The sequence below is a fragment of the Camelus ferus genome, chromosome 24 (assembly GCF_009834535.1).
Source record: "Camelus ferus isolate YT-003-E chromosome 24, BCGSAC_Cfer_1.0, whole genome shotgun sequence".
NCBI classification, from domain to species: Eukaryota; Metazoa; Chordata; class Mammalia; order Artiodactyla; family Camelidae; genus Camelus; species Camelus ferus.
Genome location: NC_045719.1, coordinates 1063526 through 1082448, shown reverse-complemented (window position 1 = coordinate 1082448; position 18923 = coordinate 1063526). Strand labels below are relative to the sequence as shown.

At 54.1% G+C, this 18923-nt stretch overlaps 2 protein-coding genes and 1 long non-coding RNA gene across 9 annotated transcripts in view; 2 read left to right on the top strand and 1 right to left on the bottom strand.

The window, feature by feature from the left end:
• GNAL (G protein subunit alpha L) overlaps nucleotides 1-18923 on the top strand; it is a 71342-nt gene that overhangs the window by 45218 nt on the left and 7201 nt on the right. For 6 of the 7 annotated variants that reach the window (XM_032467346.1, XM_032467350.1, XM_032467351.1 and 3 more), the window contains 4 exons: nucleotides 15296-15350; nucleotides 16646-16719; nucleotides 17096-17154; nucleotides 17459-17579. In XM_032467346.1, the coding sequence (XP_032323237.1) occupies nucleotides 15296-15350; nucleotides 16646-16719; nucleotides 17096-17154; nucleotides 17459-17579 (309 nt within the window). Of the gene's footprint in view, nucleotides 1-11626; nucleotides 13578-15295; nucleotides 15351-16645; nucleotides 16720-17095; nucleotides 17155-17458; nucleotides 17580-18923 lie in introns of those variants that run through there. The other variant, XM_032467352.1, reaches the window with a different exon arrangement.
• On the bottom strand, nucleotides 3342-7517 carry LOC116659591. The gene is made up of 2 exons (XR_004314940.1): nucleotides 4279-7517; nucleotides 3342-3598 (listed from the first exon to the last, which is right to left on the bottom strand). It is a non-coding gene; the product is annotated as an uncharacterized LOC116659591 (long non-coding RNA).
• Nucleotides 7680-9902, top strand: CHMP1B (charged multivesicular body protein 1B). Its single transcript, XM_006186933.3, has one exon. The coding sequence runs from the start codon at nucleotides 7811-7813 to the stop codon at nucleotides 8408-8410; it is 600 nt and encodes a 199-aa protein (XP_006186995.1). The 5' UTR covers nucleotides 7680-7810; the 3' UTR covers nucleotides 8411-9902.

The following is an 18923-nucleotide window of genomic DNA, read 5'->3' as shown; positions in this document are numbered from 1 at the left end:
CTCACCGCTGTGAGAGAGCAGCGGTCCCCAGAGAAATGTTCGTGGGGCGTTCTCCCTGTGTTTGCTCTACTGGCAGCAGTAGCCGTAGTTAAGTCCACGTCGTACGTGACTCTTCAGGCAGCAAGAAATAAGCTATTTTACACCCTAAGTCTGTAAACCCCAAACGGTCCCACTCGTGGAAGAGGCTCCGCGCGCGTCAGACCCGGGCTTCGTGACGCCGGGAGGCAGGTCTGCAGTGCGGGGGGCTGACGCTGCGCCGCAATGCTGACTGCAGGTGGGGGCACTGGTGGCCCCCGGCCCTTGCTCATTAGGGGGGCTCAGGCTCCGTTGCCTGTGACAGGCGAGGACCCGAGTGGGATGGGGTAGGGGTCCCAGGCGTGTCCCCAGCACTGACAGGTGGGAGAGGTCAGTGGCTGAAGCCCCACCGGGGAACCTGGCTTTTCCTCCAAAGGCAGCCTGTGGTTGTGGGCTGGAAGGGGGAGTTGTCAGGGTCACTGTGGCTCTGCGTGGAGGGTGAGTGGAGGCGGCAGGACCCGTGGGTGCAGTGGCGGCCGTGGAGGTGAGCCGTGGGGACACAGGGACACGGGTGGTAAGTGGGGTGAGGGAGGTGGAGGAGAGGGGTCAAGGGTGACGAGGGGGTACGTCACGGTGCTGTCGAGTGAGGCTGGAACCCAGGAGACGGTGTTGACAGGAGGACAGAGGAAGAGACCAAGCTCTGGTGCGGAGAAGCCGAGTTGAGCTGACAGGGGTCGCTGAGAGGGGTCAAGCAGTTGGATGTGGGAGCCGGGAGCTCAGACACAGTGGCGACACAAGTGTGGATGGTACCCGCCCAGTGATGGGATGGAGCCTTGAGATGTGGGAACACAGCAGGCGGGAGGAGAGGGAGAAGAGGGCGCCGAGCCCGGACCCTCAGCCCCAGGAGGCGGTTTCAGGAGCAGTGTGTGGGGAGGGAGCCCTGCGGAGGGGGCAAGAGGCCCTCTGGGCCCAGGTGGTCTTGGGAGGACTCGACCTCCCCTCCTCCTCTCCACGGCCCAGGACTGGCCACAGCCCCTCAGCCCGCAGGCCCCGGGGAGCTGCGGCCGAGACGCACCCCGACCTGCCCCACACACCCCGATGACCACCGAGCGCCTCGGCGATCCTCCCCTAAAGACACCCTTTACTAAGAAGACTCTAATTAACCAGAACAGCGTTTGGAGGTGGGCAGGTGTAGCTCCAGGGTAGAGTGCGTGCTTAGCAGGCACAAGGTCCTGGGTTCCGTCCCCAGTACCGCCATTAAAACAAATAGATAAATGAATAGAAACTGCCACTTTAAAAAAAAAATTTTAAAGATAAATTTTTTTAAAAAAAAGGGATTTTTCAGAGCTGGAGTCTCTGAAGCAACTCTTGAGTCAGAAGCACCAGCCCTCCTGTTCCTGCCGCCAGGCGCTACCACCTCTCACCCCTGTCGCTGCCCAGCCGGCTGCTCCGTAATCCGCAGGCCAGACCCAGGGAAACGGGGCGGATGGGTTTGCTAACAGCCAGGCAGCCTGGTCCCCATCCAGCCTTGTCCCCGCCACACGGCACAGTCAGCGGCCCCTCTGCATCCCTGAGCAGGGGCTGCAGGGAGGGCGTGGGCACTGCCCGGTCCAACGCCACCGCTGAGCTGGCTGGAGGAGCGTGGGAACAGTCACTATTGTGAGCTTTATGTGTTGCGCTTTTGGTAAAAATGAGTGTCTCTGCGGCATCAAACAAGCTGAGCACATGACCAGAGACTGTATTTCATCCCGTTCCCACTGCGAAAATTGAGAACAACCCTAGCTGTGTTATCCCCCAAATGCACTTCCTCTAAGTCCTAATAATGCGTGATTCTGTAGTCATGGAAACAGCTATTTTGGGAGAAGGGAAGTCGGAGAAAATTGGATCTTTAGCGCAGGATGGTACAATCAGACTTGGCTTAATCTGACTTGAAACTGTAGCTCAGAGGGTGGGTTCTGCTGCTGCGCACACGCACACGTGTGTCTCCGTGATCCTCACCGTCAGGGTACCTCTGTTTACATAATGGGAGTAGAAGACACTCCCTGAGGGAGAGAACATGCCAGAAAAGAGAGGAGCAGGGCAAAGGCGAAGTGACTCCCAGCACACCCCACAGCTGCCCTCTGCTGCCGGCAGAAGCGTGGGGGCCACGTCCTTCCTCTCACCCCGGTCTGAGTCTCACAGCTCCCCAGTCCTTGAACCTGAGCTGTCAGGACAGTCCAGATAAACTGGGAGTTCGAGATTTGCAGCTACTAACTACTGTGTGTAAAACAGACGAACAGCATGGTCCCACTGTACAGCACAGGGAACTGTATTCAGTGCCTTACAATAGCCAATAATGAAAAAGAATATGAAAAGGAATATACATATATAGCTGAGTCACTATGCTGTACACCAGAAACTGGCACAGCATTGTAAATCAACTATACTTCCATTTTAAAAAAATAATAATAAATAAGTTAAAATTGAAAAGAAAAGTTTAACAAACATTATGTGAGCTTCAGATGTGTGCCAGGCACTGCCACACAGTAGATTTTGAAGATGACAGTGGCTCCAAGCTTATAAAAAGTGAATTTTCACAAGGCCACCCATTTTCTCAGATTCTGAAGTCACTCTCTTCAACTTTCCATTTCTGTCTAATTCGTCTCATGAACCCGGTTTGCAAGTGACAGGCAGGACAGCTTGGTTCTGCACAGAATGCCTCAAGGGTCAGGACACATCAGGATAAATCACAGAAGAGGGAGAATGTTTGTAAATCATGTATCTGATAAATTACTTGTATCCAGAATATATAAAGAACTCTCTTACAAAGCAATAATAAAAAGATAAATAATCCAGTTTTCAGGCGAGCAGAGGATCAGAAGAGACATTTCCCCAGTAAGATACGAAAGTTACCAACAAGCCTGAAAAGACGTTTGGCACCGTCAGCTGCTGGGGAAACGCAAACCGAAACCCTGGTGAGGCACCACTTCACAGCCACCAGGATGGCTAGACTCAAAAAGTCAGGGATAAACAGATGTTGGCGAGGACAAGGTAAAACTGGGGCGCTCATACACTTCTGGTGGGAATGTGAAATGGTGCAGCCCTTGTGGAAGACAGCCTGGTGGTTCCTGGAAAAGTTAAACCTAGGATTACCATGTGACACGGCGGTCCCTCGGTGTGTACCCAAGAGAACTAACTGAAAACATAATCTACCCCCCCGAAACTTCAAGACAATGCTGCGGAGGCCATCCAGCATGAGAAGCACATGATTTCAGATTTCGCAGTCTCACTTTCCTTTTTAAAATCAGCTTAAAGAGAAAAGGGGAGAAAAGGAAAAACAAAAATGCTGATTCAAAATAGAATTCCCGTATGTTTTAATCTCGCTGAACAGTCGTCTTTATGGAAACTGGCAGGTAACGTTATAGCTGTTAGTTCCCTCGGACCCAGAGCTGCTCTCCCCCAGGAAGCGCCTGACACGGTGGCATCTCATCAGACAGTTGCTGATGAGTAGCTGAGTCTCATCAGGCTGTTCCAGCTCTCCATTCCAGACGGGTGACTGTTCCACGGCTGGATGGTCACGGGGCATCAGTGTCCACCGCTGTGCCTGGAACACAGCCCCGCACACAGTAGGTGTTCAAAAAGCCTCTGAAACCAACAGACTTTTAGGTCATACCTGTTCTTTCCCTGCTCTGTCTACTGTTTCCAGTCTGCCATCCTCACGTATACGGATTAATCTCTCTACAAAGCTCAGATACAGACACAGTACGTGTTCACAGCAGCGTTATTCAAAACAGCCAGAAAGCGGAAACAACGCCAGCGTCCACCGTGTGACGTCTGGGAGACGCAGCGTGTCTGTCCGCGCGGCGGGCGGACCCCCACGCAGCCTTCACAGAACGGAGCTCCGGGTCCTGGCCCTGCGTGGCCTCCCTTCCAGCAGGAGTCTTCACTCAGAGAAAACTGTCGCAGTAAACCGAACGGTACACAAGCTCTCCCCTCCTCCCAGTAAACGGCGAGGACGTGTTCACACATCAGGAAGTGTAATTAAAGCCTTTAAAACAGGATTGAGGAAGTAAGGAGGGTGCCCTTTGGTGATTTCACATCAAAGAAAGCTTTCAAAAAAGGGAGAAAGCACAGCCTGCCGTAGGTTAGTACAGGCGCCAGTGGTGAGAGTTAAATCCCTTCCTCACGCCGGACTCCGCTGGTTACATAATAGTTAGACCCCATGATATCAACGGAGAGCTGCCTTTCAGATCCAGGCTTCGTTCTGTGCTTGTGTGCACGTACCTGAGGAGATCCAGGTTCCGTCTGCTCCCTGACAGTTTCATTCCTAGGACAGCGGTTCAGCGCACGGCGGGCCAGGGTTTCCTGCTCTGTCATGTGTCGGGGTGACCCTCGAGTGTTGGGCATTATTTCTGCGAAGAGGGGATGAAAGATTCATCGTACCAGCTCCCCAGGGCTAAGAAAGAAACCGCTCTGCCATGACTCTGCTAAGACGTATGCAGTGGCTAAATATATCTTCTAAGATTCCTCTGGGGCGGATAATCGAGGTGGAGCCGCTGCCCATGATGCACACTTTAACATTATTAGGTAAAAAGGAGAGCTGCTGTCACCGACACTCCCACCAGTCATGTGTGAGCTTCTTCGCAGTTTCACGTCTTCGCCAAGGCACACTATTTTGAGACTAGGTGCAAAGTAGCGAACTTTCAAAATGTCACCTGGACAGTCGGAAGGGACAGACAGCTACTGAGCAGATCAACACAAATAAATACACAGATACAAACGTGGGAAGTGAGGGGGAGCGCTGAAAGAGAAACTGGGGCAAAACATTTCAAAACCCCTAGAAAGCTGCCTATAAGAATTCAGTAATATTTTAACACGCAATAAAGTAATTTTCTTGTCTGCTTTTTTTTGCCTTTACGTTTAGCAAATGATTCTTTTCCAGTGAATTCAAGCCACAGGTCCTCCGTAAGTATCTCCAGTTTCGCCTTTTGTGTTGATTTAAAGAAAGGTAGGAACGAATAGGCCACAGGTACCAAATTGTAGCATATTTTTCTTCCACCATTTTATGATATAACTAACTAACCGGTTGGACTTGCAGCTTTCTAGAACCGTCTGCACTTCACTAAAAACGTTCTGACAGTCCTAAAAACAAAACCTTTCTACTTTGGCAATGGGCTGTATGCTCTTTTTCACACCATGAAGAGAGACCAGAGGTTCTTCTGTGCCACCAGACTGGTCATGGGACCAAAGTCTCCCTTGATAACCTTGCATGCTCCCAAAGCAGTCTCCCCTTTCCTAGAGACACGAAAAGGGAACCATAATCCTGTTTGCGTGTTTTCATTGTTCCTAAAGGGGGTACTAGGCGCTGAAGCCCGCACCTCCTGCCTGGTAAGCAGGCGCTGTGCCGCCGAGCCGCTGAGCTGTGCCCTCCCCCTGGAAGCAGGACACTCTGACCTGACCCTGAAGCGTGGCCCTCAGCAGAAGGCAGGGTGTGGGTGCAGGAAAGAGGCTGAGTCCTAAGAATCCGAAGGAAGAACTTGGCGCGGAGGTGCTGCTGTTTAGTGAGTAGGAGGTCTTGGGGAGGACAGCGCAGTCGGGGGAGGAGGCCTTGCCCCCAGCTCTCCAGGGTCAGGGGGCCCACAGGTACGCTGGGCTCAGAGAAAAGCCAGAGAGGACTGGTCTTCTGTCCCTGTTAACTGACTGGCCCCCGTTGTTTTATTACTGGTCCCGCCGCATCCATGGAGCCTGCTCCACACACTCAGCAGGTGTGGCCCTGGCCAATGGCTCAGGTCTGGTGCTTCAGTCTTCCTGCCTGTGAGCTGGAGCTGCTGATAGTATCTACCCCCTGGGGCTTGTGAGGACGTGATGGGTTCACGGGAAGCGCCCAGAACAAGCCAGCACGCCCACACTGAATAAACGTAGTTGTCGCTGCCCTCACAGTCTGTCAGACCCTCTCACCCAATTAGACTTTGTCACGAAGCGAAACTGGACCAGGCCAGGGGCCCAAAAGAAAGGGTGGCTCAGGTGGCAGGTGAGCCGCACAGGGGCTGTAGGCCCTCTGAGCTCCACTTCAGACAGATTTCTTTCCTCTCTTGGTTTTTTTATATTCTGTTTCTAGAAATGTCTCATGTGAAGAAAGAGTTCTGCTTTAGGGTAAGAAAGTAATCTTGGCGAAGCATCTAACTAGGGTCCTGTCCTGGCGCCTCGGCCACAGGTCAGTGCAGCCAAGCTTCAGTGGATACACATGCCTGCTGCATGTGGAGGGCTTGCTGGTTACACGGCGGGAAGGGAACAAGACTGTTCTCTGCTGTCACGTGGCTCACATAACAGGTACCCGCGGGCGGTGCCAGGAGGCCTGCCCTGTGTGCTGTGCAGACGTGCCTGCAGGGGCAGTGTGGAGGAGGGAGTCCTGGGAGGCTTCACGGAGGAGGCAGCTTTTGAGCAGACGTAGGATTCAGTAGGCAGAGGTTCGCGAGGTAGAGCCCAAGCAGCAGGACAGTGTGCAGAGGGAGGACCATCCCGTCTCATCCACGGTGACAAAGTGACACAAACGATGCTTCCGTCTGGCTTGACTGGCACCAGGGGAGGGGCAGAAAAGGGAGGGTGGGAGCCGTGTCTGCCAGGTGCCTTTCTGCCCAGGTTTTAGAGGAAGAGAGTGCTACAACCAGAACTGTGCTTTATGGAAACGCAGGTGACAACAGCACCACTGGCGAATTATCACAGGAGACCCAGAGGGACGGGGAAACTGCGTTAAAACTACAGCAAACAAAATTACGCTCAGAATTCATGTTCAGCCCAGCTCACTGGGGCGGGCTGGGCCTTTATATGCCGTTACTGCTCTTCGGGAGGAATGTTTCTAGAAGGCGAGGGCCCGCACGCTGAGGGGTGCCCGGCGCAGTGGCAGCGGGCGCCGGCCCGGTGCCTCCCAGCCTCTGCCTGCGTAACGCAGCCTGACAGATCAGCCTGTCAGACTGAAATGGGAGTCAGGGTCCTTGGATAGTTATAAAACACCAGACAGAGTCCTATCGGCAAAAGATGTCTTTTCACTAAGGATTCAGTGGAGGATTTTTGGATGGCGGTTGCTGGCAAGTCACCCACAAGCCGAATCGCCGCGGTGTAAGTGTCTTTTCACCAGTCCGCCGTCGGGGAGGTACTTTCACCCCCTGCAGCCCACCTGTCCTCAAAGACCGCGAGGCCGGTCAGCGATCAGCCTTCGTTCTGCTTTGTTGTTAACGCATGAAGGGCCCAGGTTCCCCGGAAAGCGGACGTCGCCAGTGCGGACGGAGAGGGCTGCGGTCCGCACACCTGGGGACGGACACTCAGGCCGCCAAGGTCTGACTTTGGGCACTTTTTATGAGCAGCGCCGGACCATCCTTCCGTGTCTAAGGAGGTGTGCGGACACGCCTCTCTGTGCGTTTACTCATGTTTCAGTACCGTAACCACCGCGGGGAACTCGGCCAGGACAGCGCGCGTCCGGGTCCGCGCGCCAGCGTCCGCGCGGCGGCGCGCAGGTCCGCGCGGGGCGGTCGGAGCCCCGCCCCCGGCGCTGTGCGTCCCGCGGGCCCCGCCCCGGGTGCCGTGCGCCCCGCGGGCCCCGCCCCAGCGCCGGGCGTCCCGTGGAGCCCCGCCCCAGCTCCGCGTGTCACGTGGCCCTCGCCCAGGCGCCGGGAGATGACGTCACCTCCCGCGCCTCGCCCAGGAGAAGCAGGAAGTGGGACCAAAACAAAGGAGCGGCGGCCAGAAGCGAACTCCCGGTTCCTTCCTCCTTCCGCGCCCACCTCGGCCCTGGCCGACGACCCCGAGGAGCCGTCCGACCATGTCCAACATGGAGAAACACCTGTTCAACCTGAAGTTCGCGGCCAAAGAACTGAGCAGGAGTGCCAAAAAATGCGACAAGGAGGAAAAGGCTGAGAAGGCCAAAATTAAGAAGGCCATTCAGAAGGGCAACATGGAAGTTGCGAGGATTCACGCCGAGAATGCGATTCGCCAGAAGAACCAGGCGGTGAATTTCCTGAGAATGAGTGCGCGGGTCGATGCGGTGGCCGCCAGGGTCCAGACGGCCGTGACGATGGGCAAGGTGACCAAGTCTATGGCCGGTGTGGTGAAGTCGATGGACGCGACGCTGAAGACCATGAATCTGGAGAAGATCTCCGCCCTGATGGACAAGTTCGAGCACCAGTTTGAGACGCTGGACGTGCAGACGCAGCAGATGGAAGACACGATGAGCAGCACGACGACGCTGACCACCCCCCAGAACCAGGTGGACATGCTGCTGCAGGAGATGGCCGACGAGGCCGGCCTCGACCTCAACATGGAGCTGCCGCAGGGCCAGACCGGCTCGGTGGGCACCAGCGTGGCCTCGGCCGAGCAGGACGAGCTGTCCCAGAGACTGGCCCGCCTGCGGGACCAGGTGTGACCGCAGGACCCGCGCTGAGGCCGCGGCGCATCGGAAGAGACACCCTACACCAGAAATTCGCAGCGTGCCGGAATGCTGAACTGCCCTCTACTGAAGACTGTTCTACCCAGGCTCTCTCCACTCCTGACGGGATTCTGAAGTTCTGTATAGCTTGTGATGATCTGTATTTTTATAGCTGCCTTCTAACAGAACTAGTTAACTTGGTGTGTATGAATGTTTCTCCAAAATTTGGTCAAAACTCTAATTCCTGGGAATTCAGTTTTCTGCCCGAATTATAAAAATTGAAGGGGTGTGTGTGAGTGTGTGTGTGTGTATTATAACTGATAATATCTAGAGTTGACAGGTGGTGATTACTTAGATTGACTACAGGGCTGTCAACACCTCATCCGCGACCTTATTTAAGGACAGTGCTATTCTGCGCATCTTTTCTTTTTTGGCATCAAATCGAGAGTACAGTTGACTATTAATCTGTTCTCATAACTTACACTAAAATTACCCTAGGACTTTCTTGCATAATACTCTCTTACTGTCTGCGTTATATAAATTCTTCATGTGGTAGTTGTCATTTTAATAACGGGGGAAATGCCATGTAACATCCACTTATTATAAGAGGAAATTATTCATTTATGTTAAGATTTACAAAGTTTAACATGGGACTTTTTTTCAAGGGAACTTTTCTAATAAGTTTCTAGTTATTTTCCTATTTAATACTTTAATTGGGCTTCTTATAAGGTACGCTGCTTAGCATGGCAGTCATGTTACTCACTTTAACATTGCCAAAGAGCTGTTGATTGAGGAAGCCCTGGGACTGTGTGTGCGCATAGGTTTTGTTTTGATCTTAATCAAAAATAGAAATAAAATTAGAACTGCATTTTAGGGCCTAATTATTTGCATTTCTTATTTTGTCTTAAAGCAACACTTTTAAAACCTTTCCTTCACTGGAAGATTTCTCCATGAGAGAATTATTTCAGATAATTAAAAATATTCCTCCAAGTCCTTTGAGAGATTCGTCACCAAGTATTCACCATTATAACACTCTCCTGTGTTAGTGCGCGTGTTTAAGGGGGAGAAAACGAAGAGGTTTGTGCAGATGCTGACCGAGCCTCATACTAAGTGTCATTCTGACTGGATGCTGTTCCAGAGTTTTCCTGGAAAGGCACACCTGTCAGATGTCAGCCGCAAATCTTTCTAAAACTTGTCCTTTTTTGGTGTCTCCTGTGATTCACATGGTTGCACGGAGACAGCTGTGTGTGAATACAGCGTGAGCCCCACCCCCTCTTCAGACTGGAAAAAAATAATTACAACCTGAAAATTAGCTTAGTGTTGATCGTTTGGTAAATCGAGGACCCTTTTATAGCGCAGATACTCCCAACAAAACTAATCTATTTTGTGAGGTTAAACAAAGCTTGTATATGCTTGGACTTTCTTAAATATGATCATTTCAAACTATATGAATGTACCTTTCTATGAAACATAAATATTTTCAAAAGCATACCAAGCCCACGAGTTATTTCCTCACTTTTGCAGTTGTTGAAATGCTGAAATGGAAGCCATAGAACTTTGTCAAATAGGTCATTTTACATTGCATGTTACTGCACATGAGTGCACATCCTGTTTAAAAAGCTATTGAAGGAAGAAGAATTCAGAGGTAGATTTGGTTCAGAAATCGTGGTGGATTCCCAGACTCACCCTTAGCAACCGGAATGTCTGTCTGGTTAGCACGGTATTTACATGCATATTTTAGACGACTAAGTTGTTATTTCTTTGCTGTAATAGTTTGTTTCTTCACGAGAACAGGATTCTTCCTCACATTGATACTTCCAGGCTAAGGAGAGAATTTACTGAGGATCCAGAGAGATGGTTCATCTTCCATGCAACCACTGGTGCAGTGTTTACTCTTACCTTCTCTTTTTATTTTTCTGCCTTCAAATGCGGTTTCCAGATGGATTTAGAGCGTACTTTTAGTCTGTGCCGTGGACTGTTGAGTTTGTCTCAGGCCACATGGTGAGTGCACTACTGGAGGGCTTTCTTACTGAAGCTGCTGCTCCTGAAGGAGTGTCGATGCGCGTTCACCTCTCAGGTGGGGGCCCCCTGCGGTCTTTGATTTGGAGAGCCACCTGGACTGAGCCCCATCCTGACAATCTTATTAACTGAACATGGCCTCAGGTCAGCCATGCTCACCTTGTTAGCAGAGGGGAGGCACTGCGTGTCCCAGATCTCATCTGCAGTGAGCATGACACCCTCATGGAGGTGTTTCTGTGGCCAAAACCCAGAGCTCAGGGCCTTGAGGGGTTTGGCAAAAAAATGAGAGCCCTCGGACATTAACCAAACAGGCTCCTGTCTTGTCTTTCTTTCTCTTTTAATCAACTGATTGGAATGAGCAGAATTCCTGCCTGGTTTTCCTGGGTTCCTTTCCCTACAACTAGGTGGTACATTCCATCTGGAGCAGGATCAGGGTGTCGGAGTCACGATTCCTGGGCCTGGTCGGGGGGCCCAGCTCAGCGGGCTCCAGGCTGGGTCTCCAGCATGGATGCCCACCTGCCCTGGGCGCCCTCCCTCCGTGAGTGCACGGAGGGTGCGGTGGGCACTGGGCAGAGCCCAGTGTGCCCTCGGGAGCCCGAGTCCTTTTCCTGCTCAGCGTTCCTCCAAATCCATGTCTGCACCCGCTTTTCCCATCTGTAAGCCTCCCTCCCAAAGAGTCTTTACCCAGAACTGCCGAATACAGCACAAGATTTAGACTAAAGTCTATCAGGTGCTGGCTCTCTGGGCTTCCTTCCAGAAATAAAAGACGTGCTTCTGTGATAAACGGCCCTCGGTGGAGTTAGGCGAGGCCTAGGCAAACAGGAAAATGCAGAGGTGTGTGCAGGTGTGGAAGAGTTGAGACGAACACTTAGTTGGGTGCTCCTTGCACACCGCGTGTTAGACCTCGACCTATAAAGGGGGTAGATCACAGCAGAGGGCGTGGACGGCACTAATCCAGCCGTGAACCAGTAACTGCACGGGGGGATTATAGCCTCCCTGGTGGTTAGAACTGGCTTGTTTGCCTTCTCTTATTTTTTATTATATTTCTACATCTGCATTGAGCGCACCACCAAAAGTGTACTTTCCGTCTGTCACCATGTAGTTAGTTGACTCCCTTCACCCATTTCCCTCCCCTCTCCCCCTCTGGTAACCACGACTCTGTTCTCTGTATCTACGTGTTTGGTTTGCTCATTTATTTTTGTTTGTGTTTTGTGTTCCACACGTGAATGAAATCATATGATATTTGTCTTTCTCCATCTGATTTGTTTTACTTGGCGTAATACCCTCAAGGTTATCCATGTCACAAATGGCAAGGTTTCATCCTTTTCGTGACTAAATATTATTCCACTGTATACGTACGTCTTGGCTCCTGTAAACAGTGCTGCAGTGAACAGGGGTGCAGGTATCTTTTCAAATAGGTGTTTTCATTTCCTTTGGGTATCTTCCCCAGAGTGGCATTGCTGGTGTACAGTAGCTCAGTTTTTAGTTTGAGGAACCTCCATACTCTTCCACAGGGGCTGCACTAATTTACAGTCCCACCAGCAGTGCACGGGGGCTCCCTTTTCTCCACATCCTCGCCCACGTTGATACTTGTGTTCTCTTTGGTGATAGCAGTCTGACGGCTGTGAGGGGACATCTCACTGTGGTTCTGTTTGCACTTCCCTCATGAGTAGCAGGGTTGAACCTCTTTCCACGTACCTGTTGGCCATCTGTATGTTTTCTCTGGAAAAGTGTCTACTTGGCTCTCCTGCCCATTTTTAAATCAGTTGTTTGTTCTTTTATTGCTGGGTTGCATGAGTTCTTCATGTATTTTGGATACTAGCCCCTGATCAGATACATGGTTTCCAAATGTCTTCTCTCGTTCAGCAGGCTGTTCGCTTGGCTGGCAGTCTCCTTTGCTGTGCGGAAGGTTTCTAGTTTGATGTAGTCCCATTTGTTTACTTCTAATTTTCTTTCTGTTGCCTGAGGAGACACCTCTGGAAAGACATTGTCCAAGAAAGACCAGTGTCCAAGAGCGCACTGCCTGTGCTTTCTAGGAGCTGTGTGGGTTCAGGTCTCACATTCAGGTCTTGCATCCGTTCCGAGTGGACTTTTGAGTGTGGTCTGCTTTGGTTCTCCTGCATGTGGCTGTCCAGCTTCCCCAGAGCCTGCCCCTCGTCCAGTGTATGTTCTTTGCTCCTTTGTCATCAGTTAATTGTCCATATATGTGCAGGTTTATTCTGGGCTTTCAATTCTGTTCCATAGAATTGGCTTCTTAGAACAGGGAGAGAGGGTTCAATCTGGGGCTTCCAAGAAAAAAAAACTGGAAATTACACGAAGGCCTGAAAAGCCGAAAACTCCATGGGGATCTGAGTGGAATTGAGGGTTTGGCGTCAAAAAGAATGAGGAAGAGGTGGGACAGATTGCCAAGGGCTTGGAGACCGGATTCAGGGTGGACTGTACCCTGAGGGGAGGAGCAGGACGTGAGTCATCGGGTGTCCCGTCCAGGTGACCGAGAGGACAGCCTCGGGCGGGGAGGAGGCAGCATAGTGCTTCCCCGAGCAGGCTCATCCCCCAGGGCTGCGGGGCGGGGGCTCAGGTGTACAGCGTGGTGCCGGGGGTCTGCGGAGGCCAGTCCTGGTCTGAGGACACCTCTGACGCTGCCTGGACCTCGGCCCCGCTGCGCGTGGGGACGGCCTGGTGCTCTGTCACTCTTGGTAACACTTCCCTTGTATCTTTATATCAAGGAAGTAAGCGTCACGCAGTAAACCCCAAGACCACGCTGAGAAGTTTTTTATCTGCCTTGACAGAGCTCCAGCTTATGGCATTTTTCACAAAAGAAATCATTTAAAGTGCATCCTAATGAAATTTCGCCGGTGCTTTTCTTCAGACCCAGGTGTTTAAAGGCGTTAAACAGAGTAGTTCCATCTTCCCGCGGTCACGCCCCGGCCCGGCCCCGCCCCGGCCGCAGGGGCCCTGACTGCAGTGGGGGAGCAGACGTGCGAAATGCTCCGAGTCCGTCTCAAGCAAGGCGGGTGAGGATGAAAACACTTCTGCAAATGCTAACCTCCCCAGCTGTGGCGGGAGACAGTGAACAAAGCCGAAGTATGTTGCGTTCAGCTGCTTTTCTTCTGGTGCCCGGTGGGAGCGAGCTCCCCCCCCCGCTGTAAGTTGTGCGGCCCTGCCTCAGCTCTGCGGTGGGACGCAGCGCCCTGGCCGGGGCGGGAGGCGGTCTTGCTGGGTCTGTGCCCCCGCTGCCCCTGCATTTCAGGCTGCGGTGCCGGCGGGGGAGGGGATCGTGTGCCGGTGGGAGGTGGCCCCAGCGTCTGTGGTGCGGAAGCTCACAGGCACCGGGCTGGGAGCGAGGACCAGCAGCGCGTCACTTCAGACACCTGTGGTGGACAGCACAGCATCTGGGTGGGGAGGCGGGCCGTGTCCCTCTGGCCTGTGTCATGTTCGCTGTCCCCAGGCCGGACCCCCCCTGGCCACAGGGACACCCCGTCCAGGTGGGCACAGGTCACTTGGAGCCTCCTGGTCCTCACGTGCATCCCCTCCTGAAGCCCCTGCCACCCCCCGGGAAGTGGTCCTCTGCTCACAGCCCCGGGCCTCTGTGTCCGTGGTGGGCGTGCCTCTCAGCCGCCTGCTCACGCCTGCTCTCAGCTGCGGGAGGAGGAGGGCGTGGACAGCGTTCATCCCACAGCTACGTGGGGGCCGGCCGCACCAGGTGCCGGGAACCTGGGCCAACAAGGCAGACCCGCCCTGGGGGCCTCGCGTTTGGAGGAAGAGACAGATATTGACAAAAAATCAGTAAACAACCAATAATAAGAATAGGAGAGTTTTATGTGAGCCAAACTGAGGACTAGCCCAGAAGCCCACTTCCCAGATCACTGTGAGGAACTGCTCCGGAGAAACAGGGTTTCAGCAGTTTTATGTCTGGTCAGAACAAAGAACATTAAACAAGTCGGGGTTACATTTCTTCAAGGTTAATAAAAAAGAAAAAAACAGAACAGAACAGACCAGCAGCGTGCCCTCGGCACCCGGGGAGGGAGTCTCATCATCAAAGGAGGACCAGCACTGGCGTCCCGGGAAGGGCAGCGTTTAATCTGTATTTTTAACGTGGACCTTCTTCACTTCTGGCCAGCGTGCTCTTTTCTATAGTAGCTAAAGCAGATGTACAATGTACGTCTGATGGGCCACAGACAGGCTGTTCTAGTTAGCATCAAATTCAAGTTAACTCGTGTCTGAGCCAAAATGACTTCCCTGCACTGCAATATGTGAACCCTTCTTTAATCACAGATAAGAAACAGATAAACAACTGCATGTGAAGCTCGTCAGGCCATGGGAAGCGCTGGGAAGAGAAAGAGAGCAGGCTTGACAGGAGGAGGAGGGCCTTTGAGACAAGGTGGACGCGGCCTCTCTGCAGGCAGAGAGCGAGCATCAGCGGGGCCAGGCTCCTACAGACCCGTGTCCTTCCCTCCCTCCCTGTGTCGGTGACACACCAGGCCGCGGGGACCAGCTGCACACTCACAGCCTCCGCCAGGCCTGTGCACCGGGCTCGGCTCACACTCAGCTCTGCGTCCTCCTGGGACGGTCTTGCACTGAAGGACCATCTCCCGCCTCCCACGTTGTGCCTCATCCCCACATGGCCTCCTTGTGGAGCAGCCCCGCGAGGAGGCCCGTCCCTCCCAGGGTCTGCGCAATGGGAGAGGGAGGAGGGCAGCCTGAGGTCCGGCCCCTCATCAGGACGCTGACCTGCCAGGGAGACGCACACCCAGGACACAAGGCGGGAACTCCGGGGGCCCGTGCTGCCCCGTCCTCTGTACCTGCCCCACAGCCCGGAAGGACGTCTCGGGCACCTGTGAGCAGCTCTGGCTTTCTTTTCAGCTTCCTGGAGAGAATCGACAGCGTCAGCCTGGTGGACTACACGCCCACCGACCAGGTAGGAGGCCAGGGCCCTGGCACGCCCGGCGCTCATCTGACAGCATGCTCGGGGGGAGGTCCTCCGTGCCACCTCTCCTTGCAGGCTGTCTGTGCAGGGCTTGCGTGAGCGCGCGGTATGGTCACTGCACCCTGCGTCTTGCCCCCCGACCTGTTGCCCTCAGACTTCCAGACTGCCAGCATCGAGATGACTGTATCTGTGCAGAGGGAAGCCGCCCTCCCCTTCCTCCTGGAGCCATCCACAGAGAGACTAACCCTGGTTCCCAGCTCAGAAACTGTTCAGTCCAGGGTCACAGACCCCAAACACACTGTGGGCCACGTCCCACTTGGGGTGAGGCGGAGAAAAACGCCCACAGCACGTGTGTCAGCAGCAGAGGGGGACCTCCTGTGTCCCCGCAACCTCTGACCCCCAGGTGCCTACAGGGACTTGGAGAAGCCTGCCTGGCTCAGCTCCGAAGCCCCCAGACGCCCCTCGAGCTAGTGAACCCCAAGGAGGTTAGAGTCTCTGCTCAAACTGACCCTCCAACACTCCCAGTGTCCCTGTCCCCTGGGGGGCCTGGTGGGGCCCCTCCTGGAGGCTCTCTGCCCCCAGGGGTCCGAGCTCCTTGCTGTCCCCTGAGTCCATCCCTCTGGGAGGTGGCCCCGGGAGCTCAGAAGCACCCAGCTGATGGAGCTGTCGGGACTTCCCGATCTTGAGCTGGTCGTGCTGGTCCGTCAGAACACTTCAGGCTGAGAGGAGCGGCCCCTCCCCACTGCTGGAAGCATTGTGGGGGCGGAGGGAGGTTAACATCCCGCTGGGTTAGGTGACACGTGACAAGCGTGCAGCGTGGTCAGCTTCGTGAAGCTACGGCTCTCCCGCCTCAGGAGCACCTCGGCCTTTCCCTCAGGAGCAGGCACAGGCAGAACAGGGGGGCCCATCCACAGGCAGCCAGCATCCCGCTCAGGAAGCTCACGGCCCCTGAGCGCAGAGGGTCGCTTCTGTGGCTTCTCACCCAAGAGTGCGACCCCGAGTGGGCGGCGTCCGGGCGCAGCGGCGGCTGGTGGTCGGGACGTGCAGCAGTGGGAAGCGGTCCTGAGCGGCTCGGAGAAACCCCCACAGAGGATGGCGGCGCGGCCGCTGGTCTCCGGGGCCATGTGGTCCGCGTGTCTTCCTCTGGGGACTGGGACGGCCCCGTCTGAGTTTTTACTGTCTCTTTTGCGCGGAAGGGAGTATGACTTGAACTCCCGATGACCCACGGCCCCCGGCCTGCCCCTCTGGATCGGGGTCACCGGGTTTGCTTTTCTTCCTGCCCCCAGGACCTTCTCAGGTGCAGAGTTCTGACGTCAGGGATTTTTGAGACTCGATTCCAAGTGGATAAAGTCAACTTTCAGTAAGTGTGTGGTGGAGGAGCCTCTGCGGGGATGTGGGCAGGGCCCTTCTTGCGGGGCCCCAGGCGTGGGGTCAGGGGATCGGCCTGGGCACCAGGGAAGCCGGGACAGACATCACTGCCACGCCCAGACTGCGTGCCCATCCTGAAGTCCCAGCAGGATGCGGGCGGGAGGCGTCTGAGCTGGACACGCGGAGGCCAGGCAGCGGGGGGCCTCCGGGCCAGTGGGAGGAGAGGGGCGCCCACGGGCTGCGGACTTCAGGGCAAGGGTCAGGCCTGGGGAAGTTTCGGGGTATGGGCCCCAGTCTGCGAGGTCCCCTGGGGAGCGAAGAAGGCAGCCCCTCCCTCCCCGGGTAATTGACCCCCGTGTCCCCCGCAGCATGTTTGATGTCGGAGGCCAGAGGGACGAGAGAAGAAAATGGATTCAGTGCTTCAACGGTGATTTCCACGCTCCATCTCTAGAAATGGGGATGTGCACACTCCATCCTGCCACTGTGCTTACATAGCTTTCAGTCTGCTCCCCCGTGAGACGCCCTGAGCATGAGCCCCCAGATACGCGAGCCGAGCGCCCGGAGCTCGCGCTCACCTTTGCTAGTCTGGGAGGCCCAGGGGCACCCGCCTTCCGGAAACCCTTTTTGTCTCGTGGTCCCCGAGGGGCAAGGTCCCTGGACACGTGTGCACGGGGCGGGCTCTCTCCCGGATCCGCTCTAACCGCCCTGCCTCCTTCCCCCCTCCCCACCAGATGTCACCGCCATCATCTACGTGGCGGCCTGCAGCAGCTACAACATGGTCATCCGCGAGGACAACAACACCAACAGGCTGCGCGAGTCCCTGGACCTCTTCGAAAGCATCTGGAACAACAGGTGACGAAACCATGAGGCCTGGGTCCCTCCAGGTCCGACGTGCACGCGCCTGGGTCCCTCCGGGTCTGACGTGCACACCACACCACTCACTTTCACTTCCGTCCTCCAGACACCTTCCTTCCTGGTGGTAACGTCTACAGTCCGTCTCATGTGCAGATTCACCGAGGGTGGGGCTGTTCTCTGATGTAGCTCTGATCCTGCTTTGTCAAGAGAATCCATATCTCAGTTTGGGGAGCCTGAGATCACATAGGGTTCAAAGTTAGTTTTGTTTGGTTTTTAAAATTTAGGAAGTGCCCCTCGAAACTTCCACAAATAACCAGATGGTCCTGAGACCCTTCACAGTCTAGGGTCACTGTGTGTGAAGGTGGCAGCAGCGATGGCGCCTGTTAGTTACTGTCCGCCAGACACACACGCAGTGCCTCCCTGTGCAGGTGGAGGTCAGAGTTCCCTCTGAAGTGTCACCAAGGAGCACAGGAAACCGCAGCTGTTCTTGCAGGGGGTTTGGATTATCAGAAACATATTTCTCTAACAAACGTTCAGGAGCTGTTCTCAGCTCTACAGCATCAAGACAGTTAATGGTAAAGAAAGTGTGTCAAGAAATACGAGGAACTCAGGGAAATGCTCTGGAGTCATTAGAAGCGCATGCATTTATGTGTATAACACATACATACTTGCATGGATGTCCACACACCCACGTACACACACATACATGTATGCAGTCACTTGGGGAAAATGGCCACCGTGTTGGTAAATGAGAAAGAAAATTTAAAAACACCATGATCTTAGTTTTGTAAATATATGTGAGGATAGAAAAAAGACCTGTAAGTAAAAACATAAAAATTCAAATAGTATCTCTGGGTATGATTACATTTGACTTTTTTCTGTGTATTTTCTACAAGTAAAGATTCATTTTCACAAGGGGTATTTTATAACTAGAAGAAACAGGCCGTTTCCACTGGGGAGGAAGTGGATGGTGTTTCTAGTTCGTAGTAAGTTCCCCGACCACGTGTCAGCCTAACTCCGAAGTGACAGGTTCCCCTGACCACTGGTTCCTTTGACGTAATGGGCTAGAATGTGCTGGTTTGCACAGGCAACCTTGTCTCACACTGGTTCTCAACGTCTATCTGCTTCCCCTTAAAGGGGACATGCCCAGACCCTCCCTCGGCTTGTCTTCCGAGGTGACAGTCCCTGACCTGGACCCTGAACCCCCGCTCGGTCCCGAGGGGCCCCCCCCCGCCTGCTCGGAGGCAGCGGAGGGAGAACTCAGCGACCCCAGCACTCGGGCTGTCAGATGCTGCGTCGTCTGTTGTTAGAGCTTGAAGTCCTCCTGCTTGTCTGACCTTT

Bases quoted from the DNA above. Each gene is read 5' to 3' on its own strand.
- CHMP1B (XM_006186933.3), top strand. From the start codon at position 7,811: ATGTCCAACATGGAGAAACACCTGTTCAACCTGAAGTTCGCGGCCAAA.